The sequence below is a fragment of the Lagopus muta genome, chromosome 9 (genome assembly GCF_023343835.1).
Source record: "Lagopus muta isolate bLagMut1 chromosome 9, bLagMut1 primary, whole genome shotgun sequence".
Classification (NCBI taxonomy): Eukaryota; Metazoa; Chordata; class Aves; order Galliformes; family Phasianidae; genus Lagopus; species Lagopus muta.
Window position 1 is genome coordinate 2,052,901 of NC_064441.1, and position 21,782 is coordinate 2,074,682.

Below are 21,782 nucleotides of genomic sequence, written 5' to 3' on the forward strand. Positions count from 1 at the left end.
TTTCTTCTCCAAAGCTGTGGTCCTGCAGTGCTGTGCTTTGCCTCTCCCTAGAAGCAGAATGGCACTCTTGGTCCTCAGCGCTGGCTGTTCCCATCCTGGTGGAGAGGTTTGGGGTTGGGTTGCTCCATCCCTTCACTCTGGCATCAACCAGGCTTCATGGGGAGGTTATCAGGAGCTGGTTGGGGACAAATGCAACAAAATTGTCCTGTCCTAGTGCATCTTATGCCGTGAGACATGAATGGAGATGGGGTGTGATAATTTATCCCTTCCTGGAGCTGGCAGAGTGAAGAGTGGATCAAAAAGCAGCAATAGGCAACAGTGCTCAATGGGCATTTTTTTGTGGATTGTTTAATAGCTTTGCCATTAAATAACTCGGTTTTTCATGGGGGCTACTTTTATGAGGAAAAAAAATCACAATCCTTTCCTCTATAACATCTTTAAAATGGAAAGCTTTTAATCTGGCAAATTAATTTAACCTGGCAAATCTGAAGTTTGGTTGGACCTCCTATTGCCCTCTGGATGGCAGGGACAGCCCTGTTTCTCCTGGAGGCTCTTCCATGTAACCGAGCACCTTCATTGCTAGAGGAAGGTTAGGTTACAGGTTGAGCAAGAAAGGGAGTCTGTCCTGTTTGTATTTGCAGGAATAAGAAAGAAACAAAGATGTTTTACAAGACAAGTCATCTGAGAGGCATCACCTGTGCTATAGGAAAAAAAGTGCAGTCCTTGCTTGCTTCTTTTTTTCTGGTTCAGCTAAACCAACTCTTTAAAAAGAATGGACCTGAAAGTTTACACTTCAAGGATGTGCAAGTCTGGAAGCTCAGCTAGTAGCAAAGAGAAAAACTGATGTGATAACTTATGAATACTTAATGATCTTTTTTCTTTTAATTTATTCTATTACAGTGTAGGCTTTACGATGGGCAATTGCTTAACTCTGAAGTCATTATTGAATTATTCCTAATGGTGTATACAGAGCAGATGTGACCACAGTGATCGCACAGCTCCCGTTGGCCCCCTGGTGTTTTGGGAGCGCTTCCAGCCAATGCAAGTGGGTGGCTGTGGCTCAGCTGGGTGGCACGGGGAGCAGGCAGGAGGTTTTATTAATTTTTCCTTCTCATCTCCATAAAAAGAGAGACTCTGTAATGTCACCTATCGGACAGATGTCCCCAAGGGATGGCACTGCTGTTGTTCTTATGTCTCGTGAGTAGTTTGGCTGTGGTGGGAGAGGCTGATGTTTCTCGTGATGAAAGAGAAGCAGGTGATGGTCTGGATCAAAAAAATAAAAAGGGATGGAAAGTGCAAGAGAAGAGACAGTGAGTGCAGGATGCCCGGTGACTGTGTCCACCTCTCCCCACAGCTGCCATGCGAAGCCCACCGGTGGCCACCTCAGCATCTGTGTTGCTGCTGCTGCTGCTGGTGGCCGTGCAGGCAGCCCCAAAGGTGACCCCGGTGGTGATGCTCACCAAGCCGAAGCCGCTCCAGCTGCCAGATGCCGCCATGCCCTCCTTCACCCCAGATGCGGTGAAAAGCCCTGGCCCTGCAGCCCCAGGCAGGGCCCAGCTGCCTTCCTCCAGCCCTGCCTTCCAAGCAGCCTCCACACTCTTCCCATTTGAGAACGACACGCTGGATGCTGCTGACTTCTTCTTCAACTGCTGTGACTGCTGTCCTCCTGCTGCTGCACCCCAGGGGCTGCCGGGGGAGCCGGGCCCTCCAGGTGCAAACCAGAACAGAGTTATTTGCTCTTGCACCAGGTGGCTCTGCACAGCCTATCTCATCATTTCACAGGATTTTGTCTCTTTTATTCCGCTGCTGAAACGCGTAGCTATAGAGTGCTGTAGTCTAATGCTGTTATAATGAATAGTGCATTAGTCTGCAAATGCTTGCTTTGATAGCGCCTGTATTGGAGCCAGAAACTATTCAGCCAAGGGAGGGCGGTAAAAATGACAAAATAATTTTTAATACAACACACTCAAGGGATTTTCATCTCCCCTAGCTCGGGAGGCTGCGGAAGGCTTTGTGCTCGTGGTGTGAATGGAGAAGTTCTCATCCCAGTCAGGTTGTGTTGTGACAGCTGGGGCTGCTGGAGGCTGCCCCCAGCCTTGCATCCCCAGGTGGATGAAGAGCTACAAAAAAAAGAAGCTGACTTGTGCACGCCTTCCCACCTGGTGCTCGTGCAGCGTGCAGTACTACTTCTGTATTTGCAGATTTAATTCTTTTTAAAGAGAGGGGCAATTATGAAGCTAGGGGAGCTCCTTAGATGCGTTCAAATATTAAAGGCAGATTACTTCTGATGTTTTATGAATGCCTGAGCCCCTGTGGCTCTGAGGCAGCTGAAAGTTGGTTTAAAAAATGTCGAACGATAAGCAAGAGCAAAATGCAAAGGGTAAGATTTGGGGAGTGCAACAGTGAAAGCAAAGGCTGGGGAGCTGTGTGCTGGACCAGGGCATCCCCATAGCCTCAGGTGAGGCCCCTCTGCCCCGCCACCCCTCTTCCTTTTGTCCCTGCAGGATTTCAGCTGTGGTGCCTGAGCATATAGGGAGCAGGGTCAGGCCAAACCAGCTCATGTTCAGTTTGCATGGCTGTATGACAGCAAATAAAACAGCCAGCTCTTACCAGGGTGATGGAAACGGAGCTTCCTTTGATCCATCTCTTGATGGCATGCTGCTTAGCTGTTATCTCGAATATTATGTGTAGTTAAACCTTTGAGTTACTAACATAGTTTTGTTGATGTGATTACATTACAGGTCCTAAGGGGGAGAAGGGAGATGCTGGTCTGCAAGGTCTGCCGGGAGCTCCGGGACCTCAGGGTCCAAAAGGCTTTAAAGGAGAAAGAGGTAAAGCAGGCTAACTTCCCATTGGGAAACAAATGCTGTTGTCCTCATTGGATACCACATCACTGTAGGAAAATTGTTTGGCAATCCTGACATGAGAAATGCAGAAGTGACTTCTCCATCTTGCGGCACCCTACAACAATAACTTCCCAGTGAGGTGCAGATTAGGGGCAGAAATCCAGCTTTAGGGTGAGATAGAGCTGTCTGTGGAACTGAGGTTTAGTGCTGTGAGATGCAGCTGAGGTCTGTGAAGGCCATTCTTGGAAACAAACATTGCTCACTGTGCTGAGGAATGTGCAAAATGGTACCAGTCCCTTTCTGTATAATGATTTCTGTGCTACAGATGGTATTGCTAATGACATATTCATGGTGGAATGTCCTAGGAGGCAAAGGGGAACAAGGCGAGCGAGGAGCAAGTGGAAGCCCTGGTTATCCAGGCAAGCCTGGGCTGCCAGGTACGTAACATGGAATAGTGTGTTGGACTTTCCCCTTGCTGGTGATGCCTCTCCATCTCCAAAAACTACAGTACTGATGCCTTTAACATTTTTCTTCCCCAACGTTGTTTTAGGTGAAGCTGGAGTAAAAGGCAATAAGGGCAACTACGGCTTCCCTGGGCTGAAGGGACAAAAGGGGTCCAAAGGGGACACTTGTGAGAATGGCACCAAAGGGGACAAGGGAGACAGGGGGGACATTGGAGACCCAGGTGTGGATGGTGAACAGGGTGACAAAGGGGAGAAGGGGGACACTGGGGACAAAGGGTATTGCGGGGAGCCAGGGGGGAGAGGTCCGAAGGGGGAAAAAGGAGAAGGTGGGACAAAGGGAGAAAAAGGCAGCAAAGGAGAAATGGGGGATGAGGGCATTCAGGGGGCTGAGGGAAAGCAGGGAGAAAAGGGTGAGCAAGGAAGTAAGGGTGACAAAGGGGACCTGGGCCCAGCCGGTGTGACGGGACCGTCTGGGCCCAAAGGGGTAGCAGGCAGCAAGGGGGGCCGAGGGGCTCCGGGGAGGAAAGGTGCCCGTGGGGCCAAGGGTGCCCGTGGGGATGCTGCGAAGCTCCTGAGATCGGCCTTCAGCGCGGGGCTGTCGAAGCCCTTCCCTCCACCCAATGTCCCCATCCGATTCGACAAGATTTTGTACAACGACCAAGACGATTACAACCCTGCCACTGGGAAATTCAACTGCAGCGTGCCCGGGGCGTACGTCTTTGCCTACCAGCTGACAGTGAGAGGGCGTCCAGCCCGTGTCAGCCTGGTGGCCCGAAGCAGGAAGGTGGCCAAAATCCGCGAGACGCTTTACGGGCAGGAGATCGACCAGGCCTCCTTTCTGACCATCCTCAAGCTGAATGCGGGCGACCAGGTGTGGCTGGAGGTGGCAAAGGACTGGAATGGGGTCTATGTCAGCGCTGAGGATGACAGCATCTTCACAGGGTTTCTTCTGTACCCAGATGTTTTTGAGGTCCTGCTATAAAGGGTAAAGCCGTTACTGAGGAGCGACCCTTTCTCTCCACCCTTGACATATGAGCATTGGTTTGGCAATGTGGTTGGTTTAATTCCTGGGTTTTGTGATCTTGTTACAAAAATCTACTTGTCAAATAGTGATTAATTTTAACTAGAGGCCCCAAGAAGCAGCACATCCTTTGTGCAGGTGGTGACGGCTGAGAGAAAGCATTGCCCAAGCACCAGCAGGACTAACACAGGGATGGGGGAACCCAAGGGGCTTCACGTCATGGACTTGATTACAAATCACATGATGAAGCTCATTATCCATCTGAAATTTTAATTAAGCCAGCTCTAGCAATCCTTGCATGATCAAAAGTCCTCTGGACATCGGTACTGGTAACCACTGGAAGGTCATGGGTGTGCTAAAGGCTGTAGTGTTTGATTCGTAGAGCCGAATCCAAAACAAACGTGAGCACTGAGTTTCTTCAGATCACATGTAAAGATGTAAAGGTATTACATCATTGAATCAGTGTTATGCAGTACTTTAGACTTGGTCGTGAATGATATAAAAGTTTATCTAAGAGAGTACCGAGTCTGTTTGATCAGTGTGAAATACCTCCTGAGGGAAAAAGATGCTCTTAGCTTTCAGAAGTAAGCAGAAGAGATGCTCAGTCCGTGCCATTAAGCTGCTCTGAAGGCCACGCTGCTGAGCCACTGGTGATTCTGCTGGTGCTGCTGGAACGGCCCTGGGCTGCTGGGAGCAACACGGGAGGCAGCGAGAGGCAGCTTTGACACTCACACAAATCCTGCAGCATTACAAGCACATGGACAGAGCTTTACAGCACCTCTGGGGTGTTCAGTATGGCACACAAACTTGTTCTGATCACTTTTTGTTTGGTTAGAAATAAAGCCGAAGTCCCGTAATTAGCATTCAGTGGCAATGGGATTTTCTCATCCTCTCAGCAGTCACGAGCCCAGGGCATTTCCCCAGCGATGATGTGATGAATGCTGGGTCTGACCCCAACGCAGGCATTGAATTGGGTTGCTATTCCCACTGCTCTCAGCTTCCTTGTTTGAATTGCCATCATGCTTTCCATACGCTATTTGAATTCCGTCGTAAATCATGTCCCTCGTCTCTTCTTTCCCATGGCACCAACATGAAACGTCCCTAAGACTTCTTAATGTACTCGGAGAAAATTAACACGGGAGAACTGCTGTTAAATTTTAAGATAAAAAACAAGGCAATTTTATAAGGCTGATCCTATCTACTTGGTAAACGTAAGGGGTCCTTCAGTTCATCAGCTTCTCAGCCCTGCTTCAGTATCAGCAATTCAAATGTGAGACGTATTGCCTTTGTCGGAGCCGGTACTTAATTTGGTGCTTAATCTGAGTTAGTTCCTATGTGGATCAAACTCAGAGTGCTAAGTATATAAAAGATGCAGATTTCAGTTTATGAATTCCCTGGCAGCTGGTGAATATTGAGGAAAAACAACAAGTTATAATAATAATTTCAGATTCCTGCTGTCACAACACCCTTAATTCTTTTGTTGCGCCTTCACGCTGCATCTCATACGGTCTCTGTAACAGATGGTGGTATATGGACATCTGACAAGCAATTTTCTCCTCTCCTACTGCAGTTTCTTACACTTTTTGTATAAATAACCTCTACAAATGCTCCTGAGAAAGCAATGCAATAATTTGGGATCTCTCAAGAACTTAATCAGATCTCATCCTTTCCGTAAATTAATTGCTTGGTTGTCTGGGGAAAAGCTGGAAGAGCTCCTTCTTCCTTACAAAAATCTCTGCATAAGATATATCCAGCCAGATGAGGAGCCTTTGGGCTACTTGAATCCCATGGATGTGCCCTGAGAGCAAGTTAGGAGGAGCTGGAGGCTATTCAAAGGTCTGGGCTCACAGACCTTGAGGAAGGATATAGGATGCTCACAGCACAGCCCCATAACAAATATGAGAGGTCTGTGAGAGCAGTCTGAGCTTGTTTTTTTGCCACTAACTTAATGCCAGTGAGAGGCAGTGCTGCTGGAAACCCTGACTGGGAAAGCAGAGAAGCATGCAGGAAAAATGGCTGAAATAACACATAGCTCCTCCATATGCATAAGTATCTCAGGGTCTGCCTTGCCAGCACTACTTTGGATTCAAAGCATGTTCACATCTATCCCTTGTTTATTTTGAAATCAGTGTTGTGGGTTTTTTTTTTCTTTCCCACATTTAATTAGGGTACATGAAACGAGTATCATGCAGAGTTGAACCCGTGCTAAGCACAGTGAAGGGTGGTTTAGGTAAACACAGATCCTTTTAGAGAAGGTTTCATCCTGAATAGCAAAAGGAATTAACTTTCACCCAAGGCATTTTCAATTGAAAAGGGGTATTTTATTTTATTTCCCTTTATTTTTCAGCAGGTATTTCTCCTGTTGGAAGCAAAGTGTTCCAGGGGAAGTTCTGAAGTGACAAAAATCCCCCAATTTTCATAGGCTCTTGCTCTGTTTTCATGCCACATCAGAACAACAGAGAATGAATTGATTGAAGGCACACTTTGTCGCACTGGGTACAGTTGCTACAAATGCCAAAATATTCGTTCCATTCCACTTGAGCTGCCACTTAGCTCAGATTTATTTTGTAAAACTAAGTGTCCCCTTCCTGCATTGCAATGAAGCAGTTTGACCCTAGCACAAAATAAAATAAATGCTGTGTGCAAATCAGAAGAGCAGCTGTTTTCAATAACTAAGATCATTCCAAGCTGATACAAGGCCATAAAAAGCAGCTGCTTTGTCCATTAGGATGTTGAGGGCTAAATCTACAGAGAAATTTTGGGTACCTCGATAGCAAAAACATCCCTAAACCTTGAGCTGGACAGCCCAGACCCCTGCATGAAGCTTGGGAATCATAGAATGGCCTGGGTTGAAAAGGACCACAATCATCATCCAGTTCCAACACCCCCCATCCTGCATGTAGGGTCACCAACCACCAGACTAGGCTGCCCAGAACCACATCCAGCCTGGCTTTGAAGACCTAGGACACCAGGAGGATGAGGAATGCCTCAGATAGCCTTGAATCTTGCTGTAAAATTGTTCTTATCCTCCAAACCTGGCTGTAGCCTGGGTGTTCCCTTCTTACTGCTGTTTTGGCCTTCCAGGTGCCCTGTGCTTGTGAATGCCTCCACCTGCAGCCTATTTTTCTCAGCTGGCAAGCTCAACTTGCCCTAGAATAAAAGCCACTTGCAACTAATCAGGGCTGCCCTGTTGGTTGATGAAGGAGGTGTGGGTGGTTTTGTATTGGAGCACAGAGCACATGGTGGGACCCTTTTTCCTCTGAAGTTAATGCACCGTATCTCAGGCAGCAGCCAGGTGAGAAAATGTGTGTTGTTACATGCTGGTTTGGGTGAAAATGGATGTGTATTGATGACTTTAAGGCAGGGCTTCATAATAGGTTTGAAAGCAATGTAATGCTCCTACTTCTGTTGAAATATGTTTTGCTTGTTTGGAGGCTTGTAACTTTGCTGGTAGCTGCCTGGTTACAAAAGGAATCTCACTTAGAAGGTGAAAAACTGCCTTTCAATGTGAATTAAAATGGATTACAGCATGATCACTGCCAGTTATCTGGTGTGCTCACAAAATGTGAAGCTTCTTAATAGGGGATATCTATCAAGCCGTGTGTAAGCTGGTATTGTTTTCTAGATACAGCCACTATTACTTATTCACAATAAGAGCTCTGTCGTGGTTTTATGTGCCCTATCTGCAAAGCTGTACCTCTGAGACCAGAGTTCCAGAAATATTACTTGAAATTGTTTCAGAATGGCCCAGTGCTGCACAATGCAGTGATTTAATTTCAAGATGAAACGTGTTTAGTCTTGCATGGAGTTGCAGGGTCCGGTTTAACAAGAGCTATGGTCTTCCATGGAGGTGTTGAGACTTGGATATTTGTATCAGATGCTATTTTAGGGATAACCTTGAGTCACTGTGTGCATTTCAAGACTCTTTGGAGTCATTCTTGTCTTCTGGAAGCTCATTCTTTTTGAGTGGGAGTCTTCTACCTGAATGAAAAAGATCTTAGGGTAAAACTTTGTTGCAGCTGGACTTCTCATACTGTATTCCTTTTATAGTTCACTGTGTTTGGGGTGAAAGTTGAAACTTCTTATTTCCATAGGCAAAGTAGAGGATGGGTGGAAACAGAAATGGCTTTCTGTTGGCTAATCTTTTTCAGTTTAATCTGCTCCAAGTCTGAGACTCTTGGATTCTGACTGAAATTGGAAAAACAAAATCCTAGAGCTGTGGTCTTGGAACTGTTTTTATGGAAAAGGTTTTTTCTTTCGATCAATGATTGGTTCTGTTACCAGCCATGGTATGTTGCAGTTGGGAGTGTGCTTAATTGCATTGGGTTTATTTACACCTTCAATCTGTGGGTGCATCCCAGCCAGGTAAAGTGAGAAAACTTAAGAAAAAGAAGTGGAAAGGATGACCAGCAATAAGGAGTGCTGCTGGCTCCCCTCAGCAAATGCTCATTCAACAGCGAGCATCAAATCCCCACTGTACCCCTGTGGGTACTGCTACTGCTCTCAATGCCAAAACCAGTTACTGGTAAGGCAGAGCAACTTCTGTGGAGCTCATTGCTGCCCAGAGAAGGAGATGTGCTGAGTCCCCATGTGGAGAGAAGGGGCTGGAAAGCATGTTTGCTGAAGGGCAAGATCATACAGTGAGCTTGGAAGCTTATTGTAGTTGGCTTGCATCTCACTTGAGTGCTACTCTTTTACAGTGTCTGTGTATACTATTCTGGCATTTCCAGGTATGGGGCAATGGGTGTTTACACAAATAACAATTTATGAAGCTATAGAATCCTCACAGATCTGGGGCTGGCTTAATACGCTTGTCTGCCATAATTGTTCATTGGTTTGGTATTGGAAGGGCACCAGCCTAGTCAATAAACATGGCTATTATCCTTATGGTCTCAGTGCTTGCTCCCTTTTAGATGGAAAAATAAAACGTTAAAACAATTGCTTTCTTGAGCTTAATTGTTATTTTTTTTCCATTTTGACTCTTGCCTTTTATCTCTTGGTATTCAGCTGTGTAACACAGACCAGTAAATTGGCTTTAGAGGTGTGGGGCTATGGAGAAGAACTTAGTAAAGGCAAAGAGTAAGGATTTGCATGGAGTATTCATCAGAGCATGGCTTGGTTTTGATGTCTCCTGCCTTGGAATCTGGAAAGGTCAATTTGGAAAGGCCCAGGGCAGCCTGTGCAGCTGTGCACAGCTCTGACAGCACCTGAGGGCAGGCTGTGCTCAGAGCTTTGGCACATTTCTGCAGGGCTCAGTGAGCTGTGCTATAGAGCCCTATGTGCTCCTTAGGGGAGAGAACAAACCCTACACTCCTCTGACTTTTTCTCTTGAAGTTAAGCAGTTCTTTTGCCAGTGCTGCAGTTCCTTTTTCTAATTCTTAAGTATCAATACAGCTTCAGCCTTGCTCCTCTGTCACAGGTTGAGCTGTAGGCCTCCGATGTACTGCTTTCACACCTTCTGTAAGTGTCCCAAAAGTGTCAGGGTCTGCCCATGGCCACCACAATGCCCAGAGCTCAGCTGCCAGAGGACTTCAGGTCTGTCCAGTGTGCAGTTGTCTGCCCTAAACTGTCTCACAGATGCAGCTGCAAGAGATTCTTTGTGGCACATTCCTCTGCTTTCCCATAGAAAGTATAATTAACATGGCTGCAAATGAGCATAGTTCCATAAAATGTGAGAAATGTGGGTCAGTGCATTTGTGAGTTAGAGACCCTCTGGATGTGCACAGCTCTGTCTGCTCCCAGCACTTTGTGGTGAGGCTTCACCTCTCCCATTAAAATGTTAATTAGAAGAGGAAACATCTCCAGACTGGTGGGTTTCTAACTTTGCTCTTCTGGTACTGCATGGGAAGTTAATGGGAGGGGGTGATTTTTTTCACAGTTCCCCTTCATACTGAAAGAGTTGGTCATGGGCTGCTGGTATGTAATTAGATTGGCTTCTCCTGAATAATTAATGGGAAGAAGAGGGTTGGTGCGTGCTCCTTTTGCTGCAGTGGTGACAAAAGGAAAGTGAGCTCTTGCTCAGCTCTGGCCTCTGGTTTTGGCAAAGGATATTGAAGAGTGCTTCAGACTTTCTTATGGAAAGAAATGGACTTTTTATTTTGCAGGTTCTTGATCATGAGAGCTTCTGCTCCAACTATTCATGTGTTTACCTTCAAGAAACAGATTTCAAATTGAATTAAGTGAGGCAGCACATTTTCTTAGGCCCTGCAATGCCTACTGCTTGGGCTGGAAATGGTTTTCAGAACAGAAATATTTCTAATGCTTCAGTACTTCCATTCTCTGGTCATTTCTGGCACCAGTGCTCCTGTGACACCCCTTGGTGTGTCAGGAGGGAATAAAATGCCAATGCAGCAGGCTAAGGAGCCATTCTGCATGCATTTGGGGCAAGAGCATGGGGTTCCTTCCCTGTGCATTCTGCTCCTCTGATTCCCGGTGCTCAGGCTCCTAAAATCAGCAGGCAGCCAACTGTATGTGATTTGAGAGAAAATGGCAAGAGAGGTTAGTTTGTGGTCAAACATACCATGGGCCATGCAAGGGTGGTGAGGCACTGCGTGGGGTAACCAAGAGGTGGGTGCACTATCCCTGCAGGCACCCACTGGCCAGGGATGGGCTCTGGGTGCTCATGGGGCTGTGGGTGCCCTTGTGCATTGTGAGGAGTGGGACTGAGGGCTTTTAAGGGTCCTTCCAATGATTCCACAGTAATATTAAAAAGAAACAAAGTACACTGACCAATCTTTTCTTTGAGTTACTAAATGGTGACACCGATCAAAATAATGAGTTGGTTTTGGTAATCATCTCCTCTTCCATCTGGCAGTAACTGAAGACAAAAGCTCGATCCTCTACTCAAACTATGCCAGTGTGGATGTTGCTTTGGCCTCTCCTTGGTGCTGTTGTCCAGGTAAACTCACAGCTCTGAAGCTATTGCTGCCCAGACAGGTGGCATGGAGCCATCAGGCTAATGAACAGTTCATCCCTGATAATTTTCCAAGTGGATGGCAGCAGAGCAGGGGCTGTTGTAACTGTCTTACTACCAGGTGTGATCCAGGTGTCTGACGTGCTCCTGGAGAGAGCACTTGATGCTCCTGCAGCTCATCCTTTCTTCCTCTCCTCCTGCAAAGGGTAAATGCCATCAATATCTCCCTTCTTTACCGCTGTGCCCTCTTGCTGAACAAGAAGTAGGCTCCGACTTGCCTGGGTTTGCATCTGTGGATCTGGCAAAGGTTTTTTTCTGGGCAGGTGCAGAGCAGTGGGGTCCAGGAGGAGGACCTGCTGTGCATATGCTATTTCTGGCCGCTGTGCATTGCGTGCAATCTGTAATGCAAACCGAAGGCAGTGACACGGCCCTGACATGAGCGATGATGAGATCATCCTGACCATCCTCTACCTTGGCAAGGTTGCTCCACCTGAAGTGCTTCTGATTCCAGAAAGGCTGTTTGCTATGTGTGCTCTCTGACTTCTTGAACCACTCTCTAATTTAAGCCTTATCCTCTGAACATTAATATATTAAATTTTACATATCACTGCTGATGCTCCTGGCCTTCTCCTGGCTGTGCTGCCTTCTGGGCGTGTTTGCTGACATTATGACTAACACACATTACTTCTAAGATCTCCATCTTTTTCTTTTGTTTTGCTTTGAATGCAGTCACACAACAAATATTTACTCCTGAATGGTGCACACCTGTTTTGTTTTGCCTCTTTTCCTCATTCTCAATTTATAGCTGCATTTATACTGCTTTCTGCATACCTGCCCTCTTTATTTTTTTCACGTTTAGCTCTATAGCTCTCCAGATTTTTCCTCTCCCTAGGGTGTATCTGTGTGTTTGGATGACTAACTTGCTTCTTTTGGGTAAATCCAAATTTCCAAGTTGCTGATCCAAGTGTCTCCCATGATAAGTCACTGTCCATCTGGTTGCTTCCTCCTGAGCTCATGCTGCAAGCTGCAGAGAGGCTCAGTGTGTTTGTGGGGAGTGTGCAGGTTAGGCTGGTCAGATTTGGGAGCAAACAGCCGTGTCTCTGCTTCCTTTATTCAAAAAGCAAGCAAGTGTGAAAGGTGGTGCTCTGCAGCTCCAGTGCTGGAGGTGAGTTGAGCCTCTCATCCTGCACACAGACTTCTTATTGTTGGGCAAATAGGCAATTGTGCTCATCTCATAACTGTGACCACCAGAGTGCTGGGTCTTGAGGTAGGAGTCACCTTTGCTGGGCTAATTTCTCATTCTTTGTGCCCAGATGAGTTTCTATAGATTTTTTCCAACTTCCCACTGTAATCAAAACCAATTTCCTTTCTGGCTCTGGGCAGCTTCATCTCAAAGCTGCTGCTGAAGGCTGCATCTGCAGGAGCCCTTTCTTGGAGTGATGTGGGAAGCCAGCAGGCCTGCAATAAAGCATCAGGCGCTGCTTGCAGGGCAGGCAGGGTGAGCATGGGGCTGCACGTGGGCTTCAATCAGGAGGTTAAACCTGCTGCAAAGAGCTGGTTGCATCGATTTAGGAGCCAGGTAAAAATGCAACCACCTGTTTCAGCTAACAACAAGCAAATGTTGTTAGCAGAAGAAACGTGGTTGATTTCTGAATTGCTGGTGTATCAGAAGCTATTTTCCTAGGATCCTATTTTGCTAGGATGATAGCATGCGTGGCTCTATCGAAGTGCTGAGATTCAGCCGCTGCTCGTAGCACCGCACCTCTGCGCGTTCGTGTCTCGTACAACCAAATCAGTTAATAGAAACGTGGAAAGGCACTGAAGGCAGCGCCCGACCGCGGACCTCTGCTCGCTGCCGGGGACAGCAGGGGGCAGTGCGGGGCTGCGGAAGGACCGCGAGTGCGGGGATCCCTTCCCTGAGTGCCCGAAGGGATGCAGGCTATGGGGGGGAGAAGGAAAGGGGGAGGACGGGACGTCAGCTTCTCCTTGGTGGGCTCTGTCAGGCCGGAGGGGGCTCAGAGGATGCAGTAGATGTGATGGTTGTCTACGGTGAAGGCTTGTTTGAATTTGACAATCCAGAAAGCACGAGGAAGGTTGGGGCTGCGTGTTGTCCCAGCTTACTGCTGCTCCCTCTGTGTGCTGTGGGGCTGTTCAGGATGTAGAAAACGAAAACGGCGATTCCTGAGATCTCTGCTGCTGCTCTGTGTCTTTCTTGCTCTACCCAACCGCTGGGAGCTGTGGAGTAAATGACACGGGGTGTCCTTGTGGTGTGTGACCTCCAGGTGCACAGTGTGAGCTGTGAAAGCACGCTGGTGACTGCAGGAGAAACTGTGCTGTAAGTGGTCATTAAATCCCCAAAGCTAGTGGTTGCTTTTTACTTTGAGTTGAAGCAGTGAGGCTGCGGGGAGGGGGGGTGGTGGGGTCACCATCTCTGGAGGTGTTCAGAACCACAGATGTGGCACTGAGGGCTGTGGGCATGGTGGGGCTGGGGTGGCACTGGGGATCTTAGAGGTCTTTTCCATCCTGGATTTGAATACTAGCCATTACTATCTACTTTCTTCAGGAGTGTGTGGCAAGATGGCTGGCTGTGGCTTTGGGAGGTTCTTTGGTGCTCATCCTGTGTGTCTTAGAGAATGTGTGCAGAGCTTTCCTGAGCATTCGCATCTACCGATGATTTGGGTGTGTGCTGCTGAGGCTTGAATTCCTGCTGCCTGGCCCAGCTTTGGGCAAGCATGAATGATATTTCTTTTTTAAAACACCTCTTATAGTGAAGATTTCTCTCATTAGGCTGCAATGAAAGGATATTTTGAACGCTGTCAGCAATACTTATGCCAGTCTAGGCTATTTTAGAATAGCAATAATTATTTTTCACTAGAAGTCTCTGATACAGTAATGTTTTCTGAAATGTGCTGGAGCAGATGGCAATAAGAGGAGATGAACATCTTGTTTTTGATTCCGTACAGCTTAATGAAAGTAGCCCTTAAAGTCATATGGTTTTAAACTGATTTTTTGCACAGTTTATATGTATGAAAGAACAACTCCTGTCACGTCAGGACACCCAAATGACAAACAGTGGCAAACCCTCTCATTGTGAGGGGTGAAATAAATAGTGTGGACATAAAAGAGGAGACAAAAGTGTAATTATTAACAACAGTGAGGACATAAATTAAATCATGGTGATAGGCTGAGGCCAGATGCAAGGGCGAGTTTTGATGAGGAAAGGCATTGCAGCATAAGGCAGCTTGGCCTCCACCCAAAGATCACCTCCATGAGGCAGCCAGGGTTCCTTCCTCCCTGAGGTGGTCGTTCTACAGTATTTAATCACTGGGTCTCAAATGTTGACTACGGGGGAAGAAGCAGTGCGTGCTGCTGAAGGTAAGGATGGAGATGTTGCAGTGAAACCCATACAGGTGAGAGGGCTGTGGCATGTCCTCCAGCCCTGCTGTTCCAGGTGCTGTAACAAGGATATGCATCAGATGGCTGCTGGGATGGGCACATTGCTTGTCTGGGAGGCATGGCTGCTGAATGATTTGGTTTGGAAGGGGCCCCTGGAGGTTTCTTTTCCATCATCCATCCAGGACAGGGTCAACATCAAGGCTGTGTTGCCTTCATTAGGGTTCTAGAAGCACCTAGAGGAAGTTCCTGTATGCTAGTTGAGAGAAATGTAACCACACTGAGAAGAGGTATATCTTCATTGACTTTCATAGATAAATGCCTCTTTCAGTTTAGGCTTTGACACTTGTTAAACATCCCAGTGCAGCATCTTATCAATGTTCTTGTTTCCATAATATAACTAATAGCTGGCAGTTTGTATGGTATAACTACTGAATTTAGACCTGCATTTCACATCAGTGCACTAAGTTTTGAGGATAATAAATCTGTCATGTGGGTGCAGTAACTGCTTGCCTTTAGGTTTAGTAAGATTTATTTATGTGGATTTGCTCTGTGCAAGAAGCAGTAGTGGGCACTGTTGGCTGTAGCTTGTTCTCTGTTATTGTATAAAGACACCAGGGCATGAGAAATGCTGCTGGAATGTCACTATCTCATGAAGATAGAATGGTATTTGCCATTTTTGGTTCACTGAATGCATCTTTCTGTAAGGCTTAACCACTGGTGAATCCAGATGAGAGGGAGCTGGATGATGAAAATACTGAGGATCAAGAGAGTGGAGGGGAAAAAAGCTTGGTAGATCTGCAATTCTGCTTTGAATTATCAAGGCATTCCTGCAGTGACTACAGTTTAGAAAGACTTTTCCACTTTGTGAGAGGAACACTTTCTGTGTATTTTGATAATATTGGGCTCATCGATTTTCGTGAATGAGGGCAGTGGGATCCCTGAGTCATCTTAGTGCTTTTTGTGATGCTTATGTCGGAGTTAAGAGCAACCATTCCTTGACCATAGGACTAATAAGCCTTTTGGAAGGAAGTGGGTGGTTTGACTTGCAGGTTTAACTGAAGGTGATGGTATCTACTTTGGATGTAGATGATGGCCATCATCTCACTGACCCCAGAGGGTCTTTCTCTGCTTCTAACACTCCTGCAGTCTTATAGAGCATGTACAGAGCTATTGCATGGAGCACATCTTGAGGACATTAGCACTGTTCCCTTTTTGCACTTGAGGGAATGTAGAGAACAATGCAATTTTCTTCTTTAATCTTCACACAAGAAGAATGCTTCCGTTCTAGCAAATGCTCTCAAGTTTCTCAGCTACTTGGAATGAAAGGTGTGCATCCAACACAGGGAATCCCCAACCTGTAGTGCAAATTCACTGAAACAGGTTGTCCAAGGAGGCTGTGGATGCCCCATCCCTGCAGGCATTCAAGGCCAGGCTGGATGTGGCTCTGGGCAGCCTGGTCTCCTGGTTGGTGGCCCTGCGCATAGCAAGGAGGCTGAAACTAGATGATCATTGTGGTTGATGATCGCTTTCAACCCAGGCCATTCTAGGATTCCAGCTGTTGACCCGCTGTGCTCCAGATGTCTGCTGCTCTCTGGCTCTGTTTCACACAGCTGGAGTCAGAGGAGTTGCTTAATGCCACTGGCTATGCTCTGATGAATACACAGAATATTTTATATTGGCATTTATGCATGAGCAAATGCTGAAATATGCTTTCAGCAATATTGCATGAGAAAATGTTCTGGACCTCGTTCTAATGGAAAAGTAATGACTTAGTCTTGTAGGAAAGCTTAATGTGATTTTTTTTTTAAGTTGGTGTACAAGATGTAGATGTTCTTTCCGCAGATGAATATGTGGAACAATCTGCTAAATGAGCCCTACACTGTTTTGATGTAATCCATGCATTGCACGATGGGTCTAGGACTTGGTTTGGGCAAACGGTTCCTGTACAAAGGCACTGTGCTAATAGCAGCTGTGAGAGCCTCTCGTGTGTTGGAAGTAAAAGCTGCAGAAATGCTGGTCTGCCAGAAACCCACAGGGGAACCACCAGTTGGGATGCTGGAGGGCACGCAGATGGGGTGACTTCAGGAGCACGTGGCAGCCTCCAGCCTTCCCCTGGTGGTGGTGGGCAGGATGGGTGCTGGCAGCTCGAGGTGTTCTTATCAGCCCAATGTGCCCCAGCTGTGCAGGGATTTATGGTCAGTTACTTTCCATGAGATTTAAGGCGATTTAAAAGGCTTAGAGTAGGGAAGCTTTAGGTATTTACAGTGTTTTCAAATTTGCAAATGCTTGAAATGCTGTTATCTGAGCTAAGTCTTGATTAATCAAAATAAATAAACCTGGCTTTCTCTCTAGCAGAATGCTGCAGAGCAGCTCCCTCACTTCTGGGAGTGTGGGGTGATGTGATGAGCAGAGATCTGCAGTTGTGTGTTTGAGATGAGAGTTTTTAGAGCCCACTTGAGCCACGTTGCTCAGGTGTAACTGCAATTGTTGGTTGGTGCCTCTCCATGTGTGTTATAAGAGCTCTGTGAAGCCCAATGGAGTCTCTACTGTCAACGGGGATGAACGTTGGATGTAGGAACAGGATAACATGGATCATTGTGTGGCAGCTGGGGAGGATGTCTTCACAGGGTCTAGGTGCAGGTTTGTGCCATGAGGTAAGGACCTCGTGGAGCGTGAGGGCTTTGGTGCACCTAGGCTATTGCAGCACTGGTAGAGCTGTAGAGCTCCAAGGTGGCCCCTTGGGTCTCAGTGGTGTGATTGCTGCTGTTCTCCAGGCTGCAGTCATTGGGTTGCATGGAGGATTCATTGATGCCATGCTGTGCTGGGTGAGGACTGAGGAGAGATGGCTGGTCCACAGGGAGCCTTGCAAGTGATCTGCTATGTGCTTTGGGTGAAAATGCCATGGCTTCACATGCTGACTCCCTGGTAGAACTGGGAAGCTGGTTGCTACCCACAGCATGTAGTAAGTATAGTGGAATTAGTGATTTCAGTCTATTCTGGGCCTGAAGACACCCTTATTATGGCTTTGTGTGTTGCAAAACCTTGAAGTGCAGCTCAGGAAGCAGCACGTTGCCAGATGCTGCTGCTGCTCATCCTGCTGATTTCCTCAGCCAATGCCAATAACCTCAGAGGAGTGTGGAGTGAGAAACGTTCCAGGATAATTCTACTTGGTGCTAGATGGTGTGTGGGATGGAACCCAAAGTCTGTGTCTCCATTGTGCTGTGGACACTACAGCCTATTTTGAAGAGGCACAGATGGAGCAGGGAGCTCTCCTTTTTTGTCACTGGGGCAGCAGTCTGCAGACACTGAGTGGGGGCTCTGGGGAGGAAACAATTTGGGTCTGGTATCTGAAGCAGGTGAACTTGAGTAGCCTTTTGTTGAATTGTACTTCAGCAACTGTTCTGAAACTGTCTGGCCCACTTCATGCTTGGAGCTTCTGTAAAGGTATAAATTGTTTTTTTTTCCTTTCCACTGCTGCCTCTCCCTGTGTATTCTACCTTTTATTTGTGTGCTATCTTTGTCAAAGCATTTCTCAACTTGATACTTCCTTTCTGAGGTCCCCATCTCCTTTTACAAGGGCTTTTATTGCTTGGCAGCAGGAGCTCAACATGTGCTGGTTTTCTGGCTCTCCCGGGTGCTTTTGCTCCATGACAGCCCTTCAGGCTCCTGAATGGAGGTGTCTTGGTGCTGCTTGCTGCCTTTCAAGCAGAGTCAGCTTCCTAGTACCAGGGGAGATTGAAGAGAAACAAAATGCAAAGGGTGACATTTCTGAAGAGGCAAAGATTTGCATTTTGCTGGTTCTGGTCAGTGCAATGTCAGTGTAAGGATGCTACAATGACTAATTTTCTCTGCCACTGAAGTTTTATGCTGCTGAATAGAACTACCAGAAATCCAGTTAGAGCCATTTGCAAACAATATTTTGATTGTTAATGCTCTTTTATGAAAAGGATAGAAAAGCTAAGTTGTTAAATAGCTCATCTCAGCAGCTTTTGGTGCACTACATTCCCATGTCCTCTTGTGCACCAGCTTTTGGTGAGCTTCACTGAATTGTACCCAACCTCCAATATTGAACTCATTCTGATCCAGTGGCAGAACATTCTTGCAGCTAAAGTGATAGATGTGCATGGTAGTCTCTATTATCAATATTGCTAAGTACTTAAAGTAATGCTTAAATCTTAAGGACAAGGAAACACAAGGATAAACCAAGTTGAATTTCCTGAAATCATACAATGTGTGACACTGCAGAAAGTCTGCTGAGCCAGGCAGTGCACCAGCAACAGAAGAGTGAGGTAATGGCTCCCAAAGGGCTCCACTGGTGGGCAGCAGGCTGATGGATCAGACCAGCCTGGCAAATACCAGAAGAATTCAATTGGTCACAAACTTAACCTACAGACAGAATGCCTTCTAGTAATCTGTTTCATGAAGTGTTGCACATGCTTTACACTTCAGTGTTCAGATCTCTTCCCTACTTGTTCTGATACTCCCAATTCATCAGTTCACTGTTTCTGGCTCTCCTTCCATCAAAGTGTTTCTTGTTGGCCAGCTAGGTGATCTCTGAGATCCCTTCTAAACCAAATCCTGTGACTCTGAGCTGGAGGGACTGCTTCCAGATATTTAATCTCTGTACAACTTTTTATGACTCGCCCTCAAGTCTTGCTTACTGTTTGCTGTTTTTGTTCTAGATAGAATGTTAATTGGTGCCTATGACACAAAAATACTGCTTATTTAGGGAAATGTATTTGTCTGTGACTGCTATACAGTGGTGTTGCTGATGTGAAAGATTTTTAGTGTTTAATTGTGTCCTGAGTAATTTTAATGCTAACCAAAGAGCACTGACAAGGTTGTGAGCTTATAAAGAGCTTCTTGCCTACAGGTACCTTCCCTGCTCTGTTGGTGTTATCAGAATCTCTACATTTACTCATATGGTGTTTTCTCAGTATCTTACACTGCCTCTTGTGAAGCCATGTGCTGGATATTCTTTGTGGATCTCAGGCACATCCATGGTGGATCTTTTATTTCTGAGATGCTGCAGAGATGCTCAGATGTAAGCTCATCTGCTTTATCCTACAGCCTTAAGTAGGTCTGCACCTAAAATGGGACTTGAGGTGAATTCATAGCGACTGTGAGGAGGTTCAGTGTGGTCTCTTTTCAAACTGAGAGCACCTCAAGAGATATATGTGCATATATATATATATATATATATATATATATATATATATATACACACACACACACACTCTTTCCTTGAGCTCATTTGAAAATCAGTGTTAGCTTTTAATGCATTCTGCAAACACTTCCTAGCCTGTGGATTTCTCACTACTTGTTGCAAGTGCCTGGAATCCATCTAATGCCTTTTTCTTTAATCACAAGAACGGATCTATCCATATGCTTTGCTTGGGTCATGGCCCAAAGCCAACGGCAGCTGGTGAGAGTTCTCCCAGTGCCATTAATCACAGGAAAAAACAAGTATGTTGAAGGGCTGATGTTGACTTTACTCATCAATCTCGTTGGTTTGAGCGGGGTTACAAAGACTTGAGAAGAATGGTTACATCTTCTGCAACTTTAGAGAGAGTGCCCCTCGCTTTGGCCACATCGTTTGCTGCTTATTAAAGCCAAACTGTAGACTTTTATTACTTAATCAATGGTTCTAATCAAGTTTTATAGGCAGGGTGGATTTACTTCATGTTTTCATAAATTCTCCTTGTTTTGCCTATCAATATTTACAAGATATTTGGAAAGTAGTTTGAGAAAGAAATCTAATTTTGACTCTCTTGTCTTGTTTGTTAATAGAACTCTTAAATCTTTGACCATGCTACATTAAAAGCAAGGAAGTGTTTGATAACTGCCTATTAAATCTTCTGTCCTAAATCAAATCAAGACTCAGACATTCAGGATGGAAACTCATCTTGTTTCCATAAACACACTTCATGCACACAGATACAGGGCATGGATACTAATGAATCACAAAAATAAAACTGGTGGAATCAGAACAAAACATAGTGGTTTTTTTTCTATTTATTACACTGCTGTTCTTGTCTGCACCTGTTCTGTCATTAAAACAGTGTTGGTTGTGAAACCTTGGAGCTGCAGATATGAAGGATGCAAACTGAGTGTTCAGCCTCAGACTCCATCTTCAAACCGTTAGGACAAGTGAACAATATTTTCTTTGTTAGTGAGTAGCATTTAATTTAAAATGAAGTTACCTTGCAAACTGCTGCTATGTCCCCTGGTTGTTCCTCTGCCTCCCTCTTGGTGGGGAGGCCAGGCTAGAAGAGCTGCTTTGCCATGGCAAACCCCACCTATTCATCAAGCAAGGCTCTGTCTGAAAGCAGGACAGCTCAATTTTCTCCTCCTATCCTTCCAGAGCTTACTGTCCAGGGATTTCTTCTGGTTCCTCCATGAGATTTCTCCTTGCAGTGAAGGTGCCAATGAACATAAATGTGCCTGCATATCCGTGCTTTGTGGTGTGCCATTTGTGTGCTGCAGAACTCTAGAAGTCAGGCCAGAATGGCACATGGCTTGGTGGCAGTGCGCATTCATCAGTCTTGTTTTGTAATGCGTGGAAGGTTGCATCTTAGGTGCTTCCTTCTGGGTAACTATAACTGTGGTCTTGTCAAAGGAATAAATACTTGCTTGGGGATGACCTGAGACTCTTACTGTATTTGTGTGGGCTCAAATTCAACCAGTTCTGAAGGGGGAAAAGTGATGTTGCTCTTACCATGCCAATATTTCAGAATGGCTTCAAGGGAGGAAAATGTTAAAGGATGGCAACATCCAGAGCAATGGCTTCTTAGTCTTTCATCTCCACCTTAGGTCAACTATTGAGAAGTGTTCTTGTTATCTGTGACTACCTGGTGAGGTAGGATGACATTTCTTCACTGTTCGTATCTCCAGCTCGCTGCCATCCTTGTCTTTAACAGCAGCGTGTTCTGGGGTGCTGAATATTTTTGGATATTCCTTAGTAAAAGCGACGAATTCATACTTAATGAAGCCTAAGTGTCAGGGAGAGGCATTTCAATTATACCCCGACTAAAATAATATTTCAGGGCATACAGAGAGTGGTGAGAAAAGATTGTACATTCCTTAATTATATGGCAACTAATAATGGGAAATAGTTTTTTCTCCCATAACTCGACTTAGAC

At 45.9% G+C, this 21,782-nt stretch overlaps 1 protein-coding gene and 1 long non-coding RNA gene across 2 annotated transcripts in view; both read left to right on the forward strand.

Annotated features, from left to right (window-relative positions):
• Window positions 1–1,359: 1,359 nt before the first annotated feature.
• OTOL1 (otolin 1) lies at window positions 1,360–4,892 on the forward strand. The gene is made up of 4 exons (XM_048955219.1): window positions 1,360–1,711; window positions 2,742–2,831; window positions 3,212–3,283; window positions 3,397–4,892. The coding sequence occupies exons 1-4, from the start codon at window positions 1,360–1,362 to the stop codon at window positions 4,290–4,292; spliced, it is 1,410 nt and encodes a 469-aa protein (XP_048811176.1). The 3' UTR covers window positions 4,293–4,892.
• A 2,484-nt stretch (window positions 4,893–7,376) lies between these two features.
• The window catches only part of LOC125697508 (uncharacterized), a 101,005-nt gene continuing 86,599 nt past the window's right edge, over window positions 7,377–21,782 (forward strand). Inside the window, exon 1 of the long non-coding RNA XR_007378819.1 lies at window positions 7,377–7,626. This is a non-coding gene — a long non-coding RNA (uncharacterized LOC125697508). The remainder of the gene's footprint in view (window positions 7,627–21,782) is intronic.